This window comes from Hippoglossus hippoglossus, chromosome 1 (genome assembly GCF_009819705.1).
Source record: "Hippoglossus hippoglossus isolate fHipHip1 chromosome 1, fHipHip1.pri, whole genome shotgun sequence".
NCBI lineage: Eukaryota > Metazoa > Chordata > Actinopteri > Pleuronectiformes > Pleuronectidae > Hippoglossus > Hippoglossus hippoglossus.
In genome coordinates, this window is record NC_047151.1 from 230,594 (window position 1) to 248,387 (window position 17,794).

General features: G+C 39.7%; 1 protein-coding gene across 1 annotated transcript in view; it reads left to right on the plus strand.

Moving 5' to 3' along the window:
- LOC117774938 (glycine receptor subunit alpha-3) overlaps nt 1-15,613 on the plus strand; it is a 47,134-nt gene extending 31,521 nt beyond the window's left edge. The window contains exons 7-8 of the mRNA XM_034607711.1: nt 10,677-10,833; nt 15,531-15,613. Of these exons, the coding sequence (XP_034463602.1) occupies nt 10,677-10,802 (126 nt within the window). The 3' untranslated portion in view covers nt 10,803-10,833; nt 15,531-15,613. The remainder of the gene's footprint in view (nt 1-10,676; nt 10,834-15,530) is intronic.
- The last annotated feature ends 2,181 nt before the right edge of the window (nt 15,614-17,794 follow it).

Genomic DNA, 17,794 nt, shown 5'->3' on the forward strand with positions numbered 1-17,794 from the left:
TCCGATTATCTGCTGACTTTCTCAGCCTGGCCCCCTAGTATAAATTCTTTAGAAAGTCTGGAGAATCCGATGTGAGAAGACAGCAGGGGATCCTGCTGTAAATACCGGATGCATGGATGGATGGATGGATAGATAGATAGATCACAGCTGTCAGTCCTCTTCTTCAGGCTCTCTTCTCAGGCAGTGACTGATAATGCAGGCGTGCAGTCGGCATATTTTTGACTGGTTGATAACAGAACCAGCACTGATTAATTTAATTCTAAACTCGACTTTGTTATAAAAACTCCAGGAAAAATTGTCATTGGTCTTGAAACATATTTAAACAAAGCCGTGATGCGGTTATGTAAAAAGATTAACAAAAAGAGTATTTAGTGCAATAATCTTCTGATCAGCAAACTGTTGATTTGGCTTAAAGAAAAATAAAATATTGTGCAGGAAAGTTATTTAAACGGGCATAAGTTTAAATTTTAAATAATAAGTAATTATATCGATAAATTTGCACGGGCATACACTACGCAGATAATACGCTATATTAACTAAGTGTGAGAGATGGGTAAGGAGTCAAGTAAAAGTGCAAAAGAAAGAAGATGGAGTGTAAGTCAAAAGAAGTGAAGTGAAAAAGTTAGCTGAGCAGGGTCGGCTGGCCAATAGAGGGAGACAGCGTGCTGCCCTTCAAAAGGAAAAAAGTAGTGATAGTGATACATTTTGTTAATCATTGTAATCGTCATTATTTTAAAAATGTATTAAATTATAAAAATTCTCAAGACAGTTTGTCCTGTTTGCTGCCTCTGAATGTCATAGTCCAATCAGCTGCAGCATCAAGCCCTGTTCAATAGAGTACGGGCGATTTCAGTCAGGTTGAAAATTGCCCACATCGCTTTGATAGACTGTCATATTAAGACCTTTTTTTCAAACTGCATGCACTGCAATGCAATCTTTATGGCTATGGTTGGCTCGCACTAACGTGTTTTCGTTGTTGAACTTGCACCTTGGTGCTCCAATCACGCCGTGCCTATGATCTCGCCACTGTCACATTCAAGATCAACATCTAAATCATCCCACTAAAAAGTGGAACAAATGAACGTGAACTAGTTCATTCAGATGTGAGGTGACCCGAAAAAAACTAATTGTATGCAAATGTACGTAATGCAATGAGACAATGTCTAGCTGACTTAAGTTTATTTACCCATTAAACAGGTAACCACAGCCATTATCGTAACAATTTCCCCCCCTGAGAAATTTGGCAGGAGCCGCCACTGGAGCTGAGTCTTTGTGTGACCACTGTTTTTCACCCAAGGGGGTCGGTCAGACGTCCCTGGAGGCAGTCACACTGTGATCTTCTCGTTTTCGAGGAGAAGTAGTGATTTTGCATTGTTTAATTTTATCTCCACCATGACTCAATACAAATTCACTGTATGGAAAACCAAATGATAAAACAATGTAAGGCATTCTGAATTGTCAAATTAGCTTTAATGAAATCTGGACGTGTAGCAATTTGACCAAATGACTTGAAATCAATTAAAAAACAATATTGAAACAAATCACAGAAAGTTCAAATAATATTGTCATTGCTTCAGACATTCAATTAAATTAGCTGATTTTCAGTTCAGAGTGAAATGTTGTGTTACAGTTAGGCACTGTAGTACAGGACTCAAATGCAAGACCCAGACAAAAGTATGTTAAGGGGCTATGTCGTTTACTAGAAAAAAGGTCTGTACACAAAAAGGAAGTAAAAACAGCGAACGGTATCAAAAAGGGTAAACACTAAGACTAGAACTAGTAACAGAAAAAGGTACGGTACACAAAAGGCTAACACTAGGAAAACGATCGCTGGAAGTAGTAACAGAGTTGGCTACATTCTGGCACGAGGGGAATGCAGACTAAATACACATGAAGAGAGGGAAGGAAATGACACACAGGTGAGACAATAAGGCACAGGTGAAGCACATTAGGGCGGGAAACACGGAATGAAATGATAATAAATAACGTAAACATAACTTAGCTTGTCTGATGTTGGTTTTATGACCTTTGTCCAGATTTGGAGCACCCACTTGCTCTGAGGGGGAGGTAGAAGAACTAAAGCTATGTCTGTTGCTATGTGTGTTATTTGTCAGTTGATATTATTAGGTTCCACCACCACAATAGCCTAGTACATCCAATACTAGGTCTGGCATTTGACTTACATATACTGTATGCTCACTGCTAGAAGGTTTAAATAAGAAAATAAGATTTTGAAGGGTGGTTGAAATGTTGGTAGTAAAAACAAGTTTGTGCGCTTATTCAAATACAAACATCCAGAACTTCAACCCCATGAGTGGTTGGATTATCTAACCCAGGGGTCGGCAACCTGCGGCTCTGGAGCCGCATGCGCGCATATTTTTCATGAACGGTGAACTTAACGAGTCAGTTTTCATATGATGAACGTGAACGTCACGATAAACGTGAGTGAACGTCACGTTCATTTTTTAAATCATCATCGTATCAGGCCATCATGAAATACCATGAGCGGGCGTGTGCGTGTGTGTGTGTGTGCTCCCAGATAGCGCACACACACACAGGCCTCGGGGCTGTGTGTGTATGTGTGGAAAACGTCCTAGAACAGCAGGACGTTTTCCTGGAATGATATACAATGGAAGAGTCTTTTTCGGATTGTGGTGTTCCACATTCACATCCACGACTCCTAACACTGGAACAGGCTCACCAGTGTAGGTGCGTAACTTCAACTTAGTCCCTCGAAGAGTAAGGTGCTGCAGCATCTCCTTCCTGGTTTCTTTTATGGAATCTGAACCTCTCAGCAATAACGAGTGGCTTAGGGGAGTAGTGACTTCCTAATATTGGCTTGTCAGGTTGCACAAGACTACGTAGTAGGTTGAAAGTTTTTCCTCCCATAACACTTAAGAATGCTGGCACTAAGACATCCCCTTTAATCTTGTTAGCCAGTACGAAATACTCAAACCTCTCGGTGTATGAAGTCCATTGTTCCGTCTGTTCTTCAAATGGTCCAATATTTCCAACGAGTGCAGCCATTTTTAAGCAATATTCGTTATTTTCCTTTGCTTTCTGCAATAAGTCTTATCCTTGTGCTTATTTCCCTTGTTTCGTTTGACTCACTGCCACTTGTGGTCCCTATATCCGTCCCATCAGAGTTCTCTTCAGTCTCCTTTCCACCGCGGAGATTCCTCCTCCCCCGCAGCAGCGCTGTTCTCCGTGCAGGTGCCGTCTCATCCACACTGTAGGAGTTGGCTTGCGCCGTCGCCCAGTCAGCCACGATCTCGCGCCGTGCACCCGCAAAAAAACAACTCCGGTAAACTCGGACTTTCAACCGAAAATAACAAATACAACGTGAGAACACATAATCCTCGTCGCCAGTTTTTGTTGTATACTCACTCAATTATCAGGTACTATCACCAATAATGAGTACACAGGAGACTAGGGAGAATGTATTAGTTTTTACACAGAACGGAGGATCACAACAATGTAAGCACGTAACACAAAAGGGGGCGTAACAGTATCCGTGAAGGGACAAATTTAGGCTGTCAATACACAACAGTATCGATCTCTGCTCTTCATAATCTCTCCTAATTCTGCTATTATCTGATCCACTGAGGCTAATTTGGAGTCACATCGACACTCGTACTGTTTTTCACACTCATATCTACCACACTATATATTATCTCTGCTTTTGTATACCATGTGTAACTATCAAGATAACCTTAGGTGACCAGATTTCCCCACCGAGACCTTGATGCCTTCAGCATGTGTTTGTGTCTTATCTCCTGGGATTTCACTGTTCACTCAGTACACACACACACACAGTTCAACACTGCACTCGTACACATCTCACCTCTTCACTACATCTGCATAAAAGCAAACGCCTGCAAATGTTTCATTGTCATTCCCTCTGCAGAATGCTATTCACATGCTGTATGATTGTCTGACCTTCCTTGCAAGGAATAAAGTATACTTAAAAGACTATTATTCTCGGATCTCTTTATTTCAAAATTCTCATCAGGTCAGATTTCCACCACAATCATTAGCTGATATAGTTATCCAGTCCCCGGTAGCCGGAGCGAGCCAAGCAGTTGTAGCTTCTCCAGCCCCTCCAGCAGCTCCCAAGCAGCTGGGAAGCCAGGGTGGCTCGGTGACACCGGCTACCACAGTTAAATATTTTCCTGGGACCAAAGCGGGGCGACATATTCCAATGGTTGATGGCCGTAAATGAAAAAGCAGATTGTGCAAAGGCAGTCCGCTGCAGAGGGATGTTTAAGTCGGAATTTAGAGCAGATCGAGATGTCCTGCTCATTTGCTCTGAGTGGAGCTGAAAAAAGCTCTTCAGAGGTGGCAGAGCAGCATTGTGAATGATCTTAAATACCAAGTGTGCTTCCGAATACAGAATGAGATTTTCAAAACTCAGGAGGTTGTATTCAGATAGTATGTTAAAGTTATGGTAATTTAATGATTTTCTGTCAAAACATTTTAAGGCTTTTTTATGTGCTTTTCAAAAGTCAGATTGGAATCCAAATACAAACCTAAATATTTAACCTCATTAACTTTTTGATTATTTGTCCATTATAACTAAGCTGTTGATAAGTTTTTTTATTTTTTATTACTTAGTTACCACTTGTTCAGCATTTCTTGCACAAGTGTATACAACTGTGTCATCGGCATACATCTGTATATCCATATCCTCACAAACAGATGGGATATCATTGATATATAAGCTAAACAGCAGTTGCTCGGAAATAAAGCCTCATGGCACTCCCATTGTTCATGATTTTAATGATGATAATTCATTATTATTACGAACACATTGTGAACGATCAGAAATATAAGATCTCACCCAGTTTAATATACTATCAGAAAGGTTGAATTTAGGCAACTTTAACATAAGTATTGGATGTCTAACAGTATCAAATGCTTTATGCAGATCAAGAAACCATGCTCCTACCTCTCCTCCTTTATCTAATTTAGATTTAATTATTTCCAAGAAGTAGCAACATGCAGTCTCTGTCGAGTAATTATTCCTAAAACTGAACTGCATTGGATGGAGTAGATCTTTGCTGTTCGATGTGACACCAGCTGTTCTGCAACTACCTTTTCAATCACTGTAGAAGCAGCTGGTAGTATGCCTATTGGTCTATAATTGCTGACTTCTTTTTTGTCACCACTTTTATACATTAGGGTTACAATTGCTGTCTTAAAAGCTGATGGTAATGTACTGTCTTTCAATGACTGATTTGTGATCTAGGTAACAGGAGTGGAATGACATATAATCTTTATATTTTTTAAGAAAGACTGTATCAAGTCCCCAGTGATCCCTAGCCTTACAATTAGATAAAGTTAAAATGATTTTATAAAATTTTGCCTCATTAATACAGTTTAGTTCAGGCGCTTGTGGATCACTACTTAAATCAACTACACTGAAATTTCGTCCAAATTCCAAAATCATAAGCTCTATGTTTTCACTTTTACAGTGTTCTTTTCAGATAAGTTTATCAATAATTCTCCATAGCTTTTGAGGATTCCCTTTTGCCTATCGAATATTATATAGAGAGTAATTTGCCTTGGCCTTCCTTAACTGTGTTTTAACTTTATTTCTTAGACTCTCATTAAGCGATCTGTTTCCAAACCTGATTTTAAATATTTTTTAAGAGCTCCTTTTCATTAGTTGCGACAGTGTTGACCTTGTGTGCAGTGGATGGTTTTCCAGTGTGTCCAGAACGTGACCGCGGCTCCGAGGAGGATATCAGAGAGAGATGTCAGTGGACATTTAGGCTTAAAACATGGTGTTAATGATGCCATTTCTTGTGGAATTTGAATGTCAGGGCTTGCGGACACTTGGATGACACCACACGAGCAGTATGTAGGAATGTTATGTATTTTTTTCTGTATTTTTTTTACGTCTGAAGAAGGGGTCCCATTTACTTCAATGCAACACTGTTTACCCCTGACACACCAAAAGTGTTCAGTGGACTCAAACACTTCACCCACCCCTCAATCGGCATAGTGGTGAGTAGATAATGAGGGAATATTAATTTTCGGTAAACTATCCCTTACAACTAAAATGTTGTTTATTATATATCAGGTCACTCAATTTAAAATCCCGACTCATTAATGATCTGATTACTGACCATCAGATAGATTTACTGTGTTTAACTGAAACCTGCTGCAAAAACATTAATATGGGTTTAAATGAAGCGACGCCCCCTACCTATATTAATACTGATTCCTCGAAGCACAGGCGGAGGGGTCGCAGCAATCTTTATATCGGACTTATCTATTAACCCTTGACCTAAAGGTAGTTATAACTTATTTGAAAATCTCATCAGCGTTGTACATCCAAGCCAGAAATCACATAAAACAGTTAATCTAGTTATTATATATCTCCTGCTCCTTACTGTGAATTTTTATCTGAATTCTCTGAATTTCTATCTGAGGTAGTTCTTAGGAAAGATTATAGTTTACATAATCGATTTCGTGTAGATGTTGGCAATGACTGTCTTAGTTCAGCATTTAATTAATTAATAGACTCAATTGGTTTTACTTAACATGTAAATAAACCCACTCACTGTTTCAATCACCCTCTTGATCTTGTAAATGTAATTATATTTCCCCTGAAACCATCTTTTGTCTGACCATTTTTAATTACATTTGAATGTACAATTATTGACTACACTGATTCTGGACAGAAATTCTATTATTACTCTGTGTTAATCAGATAATACTGTAAACTAATTTATAGAATTGATTAGTACAGCCTCATTACAAACAACCCTTCAATTAATAAATCAATCAGAGGAGATTAGCTCAATGGTATAATTCTCAAATACGTCTGTTAAAACAGACATCATGGAAGCTGGAGAGGAAGTGGCGTTCCACCAACCAAGATGATTTTCACCTAGCCTGGAAAGATAGCCTTCATAAATTACAAGAAAGCACTCCGAAATTCCAGAATTATTCATTATTAATAGACGAAAAGAAGAACAACCCCAGGTTCCTCTTCAGCACTATAGCCAGGCTGACAGAGTCATAGCTGTACTGATCTATTCCTCTAACTCTGAGGAGCAATGATTTCATTCTTTACAAATAAAATTATCAGGGAAAAATTCACCACTACCTCCCCATGAATAGCACTGATACATTGTCTAGTACAGAAACCATAGAACCAACTGTAGCAGTTCTTCAAAAGATCTTCCTGAACTGACTTCCCTAGGTTCAACCTCTAAACCAGAGGTCTTCAACTAAAATTGCAGGAGGTCCAGAAATCAACCCTCCTCCCCTTCTGGGGTACGAATAATTACGTACAAATACGGGCTCATGCTTTTTACCAACATGGCTGGTCAGCCCGCGATTCTGCTTTCTCCGCTTGTTGTTGTACCCGTTGAATGTCGGGGTTCGGGGGTAAATGATGGTCTTCATAGCCCCCCCACCCCACCCCTCTCTTTCTCTCTCTGTCTGTCTGCTTGTGTGCTTGTAGTGGGGGGGCAGAGGGGGACATTTAATTATGTGATTGGGAAAATTAAAACTCCAGGACAACAGAAGGGGAATACAAAGTATGGGATGCATATTTGATAATTTATATCATATAAAATATGTAATTTATATCGTTTAAAATCATGGGGGGAGGGGGGAGCTGGCTCATTAGAATTTAAAGGAACAGGCACTCAAAGCATTTCAAGGTCCTGGAGTGGCCTAGCCAGTCTCCAGATCTCAACCCCATAGAAAATCTGTGGAGGGAGTTGAAAGTCTGTGTTGCCCAGCGACAGCCCCAAAACATCACTGCTCTAGAGGAGATCTGCATGGAGGAATGGGCCAAAATACCAGCAACAGTGTGTGAAAAGCTTGTGAAGACTTACAGAAAACGTTTGACCTCTGTCATTGCCAACAAAGGGTATATAACAAAGTATTGAGATGAACTTTTGTTATTGACCAAATACTTATTTTCCACCATAATTTGCAAATAAATTCTTTAAAAATCCTACAATGTGATTTCCTGGATTTTTTTTTCTCATTTTGTCTCTCATAGTTGAGGTATACCTATGATGAAAATTACAGGCCTCTCTCATCTTTTTAAGTGGGAGAACTTGCACAATTGGTGGCTGACTAAATACGTTTTTGCCCCACTGTAGGTATCTGGCCTTGCTTGTCTGTCTTGAAGATGTTTCACCTCTCATACACCATATACCTGTACATTTCATATATATTACAAACACCATATACCTGTACACGTCAAAACCAGCAACACACCACTGCAAAAGCTTGTCCACCCTAAGAGCAAAATACCCAGACACAAACAGAACAACGTGGTTTATACAGTCCAATGCAACAAGGATTGCTCAGACCTACAGGTGCATCTCAATAAATTAGAATATCATGGAAAAGTTTGTTTATTTCGATAATTAGATTCAAAAAGTGAAACTCATATTATATAGATTCATTACACACAGAGTGAAATATTTCAAACGTATATTTCTTTTAATTTTGATGATTATGGCTTACAGCTAATGAAAACCCCAAATTCAGTATCTCAGAAAATTTGAATATTGTGAAAAAGTTCAATATTGTAGACTCACGATGTCCCACTCTAATCAGCTAATTAACTCAAAACACCTGCAAAGGTTTCCTGAGCCTTTAAATGGTCTCTAAGTCTGGTTCAGTAGGATACACAATCATGGGGAAGGCTGCTGACTTGACAGTTGTCCAGAAGACAGTCACTGACACCCTCCACAAGGAGGGTAAGCCACAAAAGGTCATTGCTAAAGACGCTGGCTGTTCACAGGAGTGATGTATCCAAGCATATTCATAGAAAGTTGAGTGGAAGGCAAAAGTGTGGTAGAAAAAGGTGCACAAGCAACAGGGATAACCGCAGCCTTGAGAGGATTGTGAAGCAACGGCCATTCAAGAATTTGGGGGAGATTCACAAGGAGTGGACTGAGGCTGGAGTCAGTGCATCAAGAGCCACCACGCACAGACGTATCCAGCACATGGGCTACAACTGTCCGCATTTCTCGTGTCAAGCCACTCCTGAACCAGAGACAACGTGGACTGCAGGCATGGACTGTTGCTCAGTGGTCCAAAGACCTCCTTTCAGTTGAAAGTAAATTTTGCATTTCATTTGGAAATCAAGGTCCCAGAGTCTGGAAGAAGAGTGGAGAGGCACAGAATCCAAGTAGCTTGAAGTCCAGTGTGAAGTTTCCACAATCAGTGATGATTTGGGGAGCCATGTCATCTGCTGGTGGTCCACTGTGTTTTATCAAGTCCAAAGTCAACGCAGCCGTCTACCAGGACATTTTAGAGCACTTCATGCTTCCTTCCGCTGACAAGGTTTATGGAGATGCTGATTTCATTTTCCAGCAGGACTTGGCACCTGCCCACACTGCCAAAAGTACCAATACCTGGTTTAATGACCATGGTATCACTGTGCTTGATTGGCCAGCAAACTCCGCCTGACCTGAACCCCATAGAGAATCTATGGGGTATTGTCAAGAGGAAGATGAGAGACACCAGACCCAACAATGCAGACGAGCTGAAGGCCAGCTATCAAAGCAAGCCTGGGCTTCCATAACACCTCAGCAGGGCCACAGGCTGATCGCCTCCATGCCACGCCGCATTGATGCAGTAATTCATGCAAAAGGAGCCCCTGACCAAGTATTGAGTGCATATATATATATGAACATACTGTTCAGTAGGCTGACATTTCTGTATTAAAAATCCTTTGTTTTATTGGTCTTATGTAATATTCTAATTTTCTGAGATACCTGAATTTGGGGTTTTCATTAGCTGTAAGCCATAATCATCAAATTAAAAGAAATAACACTTGAAATATTTCACTCTGTGTGTAATGAATCTATATAATGTTGAGTTTCACTTTTTGAATTGAAATATCGAAATAAATGGACTTTTCCATGATATTCTAATTCATTGAGATGCACCTGTATATCATGGGGGAAACAAAACAATCATCACACAAACTGATGGCACAGCTTCGGAGAGAGAGTTCTTCAGACCAGGACTCAGCAGTTAACTTACACCTCAAGTAGAATGGGATGGTCATGTTCATATTTTGTGAACCATCACTGGTTCACAAAACCAACCACGCCCCAACTCCTGTAACTCTAATGACTCATACAATAGCCAGGTGGGTCTACGAATTACAGGTATCCACAGCCATTCACACCTTGACTCAGAGGACCCTGATGACCCACTAACTGGTGAGGGTTTTAACAACCTGCCTGTTTACATACCAACTTGCAACACAGGTGCAGACCCAAAGAGGTTAAATACCTGAATCCTCCCCTTGTTCAGTTGAAAATGAAGAAGCCTTTTTGATGAGAGGTGAAACATTTTCAAGTAACACAAGCAAGTCCAGATATACTTGTACACTTGTAAAACTTCTGAAGATACCATGACCTGAATGACTGAGAATCTTTTGTCTCTGTATATTTCCTTGTTGATGGTATGTTTCTCTTTTTGTTTCCCTTTTACTTTGTCCTTTAGCACAGGCCTTTGTTTAGTTTAGACTGTGTTTAAATGTGAAACTAAATAGATTTACTTACTTTCTGTGTCTTTTCATACTCTCCTTTAATGTGCAGGAGCACCAAGTTTACAAAATCCTCTTAAAGACTGAATGTCACAAATTCATTTTACTAAATGAAGCAATGTATATGTGTTTGCAGGTTTCTTATGTGAAGGCCATAGACATCTGGATGGCGGTGTGTCTGCTGTTTGTGTTCTCTGCACTGTTGGAGTACGCTGCTGTTAACTTTGTGTCAAGGCAACATAAGGAGCTGGCTGCGATTTAGACGGCATCATAAAAGAGAAGAAAAGAGCAAGGTAAAGAACAATCCTACATCACAATCAACACTGCACTCCAGTGTGGACAACCAGAAAGTAGTTGAACCTTTACATGCTACTTTCACATACAGACCGTTGTGAGGAATTCTCTCAACTCCTCAGGCTGCCACCTTGTGGTGACATGTTGCAGTGCAGTGCAGTGCTCCTCAGAGGAATAGATGATTAAGGGTGGGTGAAGAAAAAAATCTGGTCAACAGAGTGGTTCTAGTCTTTTTAGTCTTCTAGGCCACTGAAAGCATTTTATACTCAAAGCCCCATTTACATTTACATTCATGCTGCACTAATCTGGTTCTGTAAGTTGCTCAAGGACCCACTTTACCACTTGAGCCACAGCCATCCAAATATAAATGATATTAACAATAGTTGATAACAACACCATGTCTGTGTGTCAGTAGAGATACATTGTCAATGCGTGTGCATGTTTGAGATATCAGAGAAACCACATCTCACCTATCGTTTTTCAGATATGACCTCCAGAGGAAGTCCAGAGAATTGGGTTTGAACTTTATGCAGAGGTTGCCTTCACACATGAACAATGCAGCAGGAGTTTTCTCTGCTCAGACACGTTCACAACAACACAAAAATGTCTGGAGCTTTCAGGTGAGGGGTAGTGCAGCAGGCAGAGCCAGAATGTAACATATTATTTCTGCTGTGGCGATCGCGTGTTTGTTTACAGCATATTGACACCGGCGTTGGCTCTTATCACCAAAAACTTGACATCTTTGTTGATGTCTTCTACATGTATGGCATCGCTTTTTTATTCGGAGATATCTGTTTTCTATTTGTTTGTGTTTTTCATTTCTTGCATCTGTTGTGTGTTAGAAACATCATCAACACTGCTCTATCACATTGGCTCCTCCAGACTTTCTGCAGACATTATACTAGCCGGAGAAGGTCCACAAAAAGTCCAGAGGCTCTCACTTGGACATTTGAATTAAAAAATACAGCGCCTCTGGAGAAAGGATCAGAGGATGTCTAAAGCAGCTCTACCACTTCTGCTACTACCTATTGCACGATACAGCATGGCTGCAACTGCATCCCACTGTGTGGTCTTGTGACTTCTTGGTCCTATAATATGTGACTTACCTGACAGAAGGCCATCCAAGTCTGTTGTCAGTGCATGATTTGGGTGTCTGTGGATTGGGAAAGGATCATCTCAGCATTCAGTCAACTCACTAACAAAAATAGCAAAAGCTTTCAAATTTATAAGGAGTAAGAAACTGATAGTATCAATGTTGAAAAATATAGGAAAAAATAAGAAAACGTTACCTTTGTTAATCAGTATACAGTATGTTCTGGCTGTATCTCTTAACTTTAATGGTTGTTAAAATGTATAGCAAGGTAAAATATCTGTGAAAAATACCACATTTGCAGGTAAAATGGTCTGTATTTATATTGCGCTATTCTAGTGTTGATGACCACTCAAAGCGCTTTACAGTTTCGTGTGTCATTCACTCACCCATATATGAGCAGCACTTTTTAAGAATAATTCGGGGTTCAATGTCTGTTATTCATGGTAGGTTTTAAACTATGAATAAATAGTAGGAAAAAAAACAGCGGCGCTGACAACGCCAGCCGCATGATATGACATCAGACCCTCCTCAACAGAAAGTAACTGATCGTATTTCCAGCTAAATCTCTAACACATGTGTTGACTGAATCAGTGGGTGTCCCAACCCTTGTTTTAGTATACCATTTGTTTTTTGTTCTTTTGGTCTGTGTCTGGTGTGCATGCTGTCGACTGGCAGAACAGTGGAGGTGCAGTTGATCCCGTGGTGCTAGCTGATTCCCTCCGCTATGTTAACAATGACAACGGCCTCAAACCATCCGACCCTCTGTATGGATCTATGAGCAATATCTACACCAGCAACCACAGGGTAATTGCATACTACCTGCTCTGCTACACTTGTAACAAAGTCAAGATTCAGAGTTTGTGGGTTAAAGATAAACTGGAACAAACTGTCAGAGTAAACCAGCTTTGGTACGCACTGCACAGTGAATAGACTGGCATGGAGACTATATCCCCCAGCAACATTATGAAACACAAGTGTCAAGAATATATAACAATGGGTTTTCATTATTATTATTGAAACTTACTCTGTTCTTTCAACAAAGCAGTTTTTTTCCCCACAAAAATGGATTCCTGAAGAAGCCTTGAATTAGTTCTACCCACTGATTCAATGCTTTTAATAACACTGGTGATAGTTCACATCATAGCTCAAAGCATTAAATGAAATAGCTTTCCAAATGATTAACATTCAGGATTTTGTTTTTCATTTTATCCAAGTGGCCTTTAAAAAAATAATGATCAAGAACAAAATTTTCTACATTTTTATGATTTCTGTTCTCATCTAAGCTTCTTTCTTAAACATCGTGACCCAGAGGTTGGAAGTTATTGTCACAGTTAATATTGATTCCCCAAACTAACATTACAAGCAAGATTGTATATTCACAAAAATTTGCTATTGAGCAGTCTCTTCGAGTAACCATTGAAAGATTTGAGTAAGCTTAGGAAATGTTCTAAAATGGCCACTTCAGCCCATTAAATCATTTTAATTTGCACATTATGCATTGTGAAATTATGACACAATAAATGGGCATCTTGAAATTTCTGTTTAACCACAAAGTTTAATACAAACATGTTAGCATAGGGAAGATGCAAGCTTGCATGAGTATTTCATCTTATCTGAAACTAAATGAAATCACAAAAGCACAAATTATAACACACAGTGCCAGTATTCAGACCCTTTCAATTCATGCACACTTAATTGTGATTTACTTTCGGACAGAAAACAAAAAACATAATTCCTTATGGCAATATAATTAGGAAGCACCATATACATTTCCATTGTTACGCAGATTAAATCAAGCTGTACTTATCAATGTAGGACATTAAGGCCTGGATGACCCATAACTTTTAACTTCCAAATTCAGACAAAACTGAAGTAATTTCCATACTCTTGTTAAGGGTTATGGACAGAGGATGTCGCACCTTGTTAATCTTTATGAGACTAATTGTAGTGCCCTAAACACCTCAGAGAAACATTGTCTGACCAGATGGTCATTAGGATTCCCCCCCAGCTCTACTGTGAGGAACCTTGGAATTATTGTTGACCAGGACACGTCGTTTGACCCAGACATAAAAGTCTCTAGAGAGGAGAGAGAGACCAGGAACAGTTATGTAACCATCATGTTTCAGCTTTGACAGACTAGTTGTTATAATGAAAACAATATGAATGATAATTATAGATCTAAATATGTTTTAATGTAGTGACAGTTATTATTAATATTAATAATAATAATAATAATAATAATTGTTGTTGTTGTCTGAATCCTGCAGCTCTGGACTCAGATACCTGCAGAGAGACAGGGGGATCACTTTGCTCGCTAAATACAGGCTCACTTGTATCTTGATTAGAATAGGAGGTAGAGCATTCAGTTACCAGGCTCCTCTCCTGTGGAACCAGCTCCCACACTGGGTTTGGGAAACACACACCATCTCTACATTTATAGTCATTTAGATTTAAGACATTCTTCTTTGATTCATCTTATAGCTATGGTTGAATCAGGTGAGCCCTGTACCATCCCAGTTAATTTAATCCCAATAATTTTCCAGACTATAGAGTACAGAGACGAGTCTGTTGATGCCATCAGATGCTGTGTCAGTGTCTTGTGTCTCTCATTAGCAATAAGAAGGCATAGATTTATAATCTGAGAGCCCAGGTGCCACCAGAAGGCACTATTTACAACAATCATCCCACAATCTGAGGTAAACCACAGATCTGTCTAACAGCAGGTGTAATCACAATTAGTCATAGTAAGATAGTTTTAGTTCCCCAGGTCAAGTACAACAACCTCAATGCTGTAATAGCTCTAAGACAAGTCTCTGACTCCATTCAAGTTGTCCAGCCAAAGCCTAGACATAAACCCAACAGAACATTTCTGGAGAGACCTGAAAATGGTAGTTCAGGCACTTACTATCCAGTCAGATGGATCTTGAGGCAACAATGGGATAAACTGCCCAAATCCAGGTGTGTGAAGCTTGGAGAGATTAACCCAACACGACTCAAAGTGGTAACTGGAGCTAAAGGACCTTCTACAAAGTTCTGAATTAAGGGGTTAAATACTTTTGCAAATGAGAGATTTCAGTTCTTTATTTTTGACAAATCTGCAATGTCCAAGTGCTAAAAACAGGTCAACTGGACTTGGTTTCTTGAAGCCTCTCGGATGAGAAGTAAAATGTCTTCAAGAAACTCAACCAAGCCAAGTTGACCTCTTTTTAGCACTTGGATGTACCATGACCTGGATGACTAAGAATCTCCACAGATAAATCTGCAATGGTTTCTTAAACATCTTTACACTTCAGATTTACATATACAACATCAAGCATGCAAAACGTTAAGGGGGTCTGAATACTTGAAACCACTGCATACTGTAGACCTATATTTAAAATTCTATAGTGATCTCAATTATGTACAAATATGAAATTAGAGTGATATTCAATTCTTTCCAAGCCATCAATTCCATAGCCAATATTTTTTTGGTTTAAGTACAATAATTTTAACTTTATTTTATGCCTTGCTCAAGGGCCCAAGAGTGGCATAGCCAGTCAGTGAAGAAAATACATGTGCAATCTTATCTGACCTGTGACCCTCCCCCTCCTCATTCTCCAACAGGAAGGGGAAGTACATGAGAGCATGCCAACCTCCAAAACTGCTGCGACCTCAACTCCCAGCAACAGCAAGGATTTAAAGGCTAGCACCAACAATTCTGTTACTGTTCTGAGCACCCAAGGAGCCACAGCAAAGACAACCCAGAATCCACCAGGAGTGGCAGCGTGTGGAGGGGGTAAAAGCACTGAAGAGATGAGGAAATTATTTATTGACCGAGCCAAAAAGATTGACACTGTGTCGAGGGCCGGTTTCCCTCTGGCCTTTCTCTTTTTCAACATATTCTATTGGGTCCTTTACAAGATACTTCGACATGAAGATGTACATAAACAGTAGATCCAGCAAGAGCGTAGATTATTTATATACAGTACGTGCACTCACATGTCTTTGTACTGCTAATAATTTGAGGACTTCCCTTTTAATATCCTCATCCTTTAATCCCAAACTTCCCCTGACCTTGAGAACCATTCTGGAAGACCTCACGTTGCAAATGTCTTGTGTCTAAAGGCGTAAAACTCACAATGTTCAGAAACCCAAAAGTATCCAAAAGTATGAAGTAAGTTGGCAAGATTAGTTTAAAAAATAATGTATAGAGCAGGATTCTGACAGTATAGAATATCTGAATGTTACAGTGTCTGAAAACAAAGTTCAGTCTTTGTGGACAGTTTCTGACTTTCAAGAACCCTTTAGTAGAATGCTTGAACATATCCAGCATGGATAAGTATATTGCCTATCATAGATGCACTATGAGTTAATTAAATTAGATATGTAATAAGTAATGTTCCACAATAAAGTGATGTGGCTCAGCTCACTCACAAATTGTTACATTAAATGTTCAGTTTGTGAAAAATAAGAAACTGATATAGGCACTATCTGTACTAACATGTCTGCACACATTTAAGAAATGGTTCATAACACAAGGTGACAAAATGATTATAAGCAGTCTGATGTGTCATATTATCTAACCTACCCAAGTGGGGGAAGTCAGTCAGCTTTGCATGTGCCAAAGCAGGGTGGGTGATGACCCATGTCTGTGTGGTGACTAAGACATAAATGGATAGAGTTTAAATGCTATGCTACCTGGATGGTCAGCATCAGATATTTGTTTTTTCTAACACATTTTGACTAGAGGGCAGAAATATTTTAAGAAGGCTCCAAACAGAAAAATGACAGCAAAAAGCCTTGAGTCCAGCCTTTATTTCACCAACAGTAAGTGAATCTCTGTTTCACAGGCAAAATGCATTTAAAAAGATTAATGAGGTAATCTACAGCCATCATAAACCCATGTCCAATATCAACAATTCTCAGGATTAAGTTTGGTAAAGACAGCATGTGATGAATAAAGCACCACAAATATAAATATTTTGTCAGTTTGTAGTTGAGCTGATGACTCTTCTACGCTAAATTCACCCAAATCTGCCTCTTGGCTTGTGCTGTAACAACAGGGCCAAATGTTCCTCTTGACATCTGTCAAGAAATTGAGCCAATAGCCAATTGGGGGTGGGCGATCTTCCGTAGAAATGATGATAAACGATCTGAATTGATATTAAGTTCCCTGCTACGATGATCATCCCATTTGGTGAACCGTCAAAGATGTTTCATGACTTCAAGCGCTACCTGAGCCTTAGCTTGTGGGGGAATGTATACTGCCAGAGTTTTTGTCATTGTGAATTCCTTGGAAGAAAAAACGTTCTGCACCTTACCGTGAGGAGCTCTAGGTTCAGGCAGCAGTGTTTGTAAACACCAGCACCAGCTGTTGTTCACGGTAAGACACACACCTCCTCCTCTGATCTTCCCGGAGTCCCTCATTTGGTCCTTCTCTGTAAACAGAAACAGCCGGCTACTTTGATCGCCACGTCTGGGATGTTTTTGTTCAACCAGAGGCCTGTACTATGAAGCAGGATTTGCGTTATCAGGGTAACATCAGGTTTAGTTCATAATTGGCAGTTCTACGAAGCTCGTTCAACTTCGTATTAGGGTGGATTGTTAGAGGGTCTCTGAGGAATACAAGGCTCTTTCAGAGACCAAGAAAATAATTTACATACTCCAATGAGAATCTATATCTTTCATAAAGATTCTCATCAGAGGGAATACTAAACCCATTGTAAGCTGCTGGAGCTGAACATAACCAACCCGATGTAGGAGAAATGTGCTCATAGTACCACAGACTGTCTGCATCGCTCCACGTTTCTTTACTTGTGGGGAGTTACTTATATTGATGTACTGGGTGTGTTAGTGGTGGTGAACTTAACCAAACATACATTGTTTTA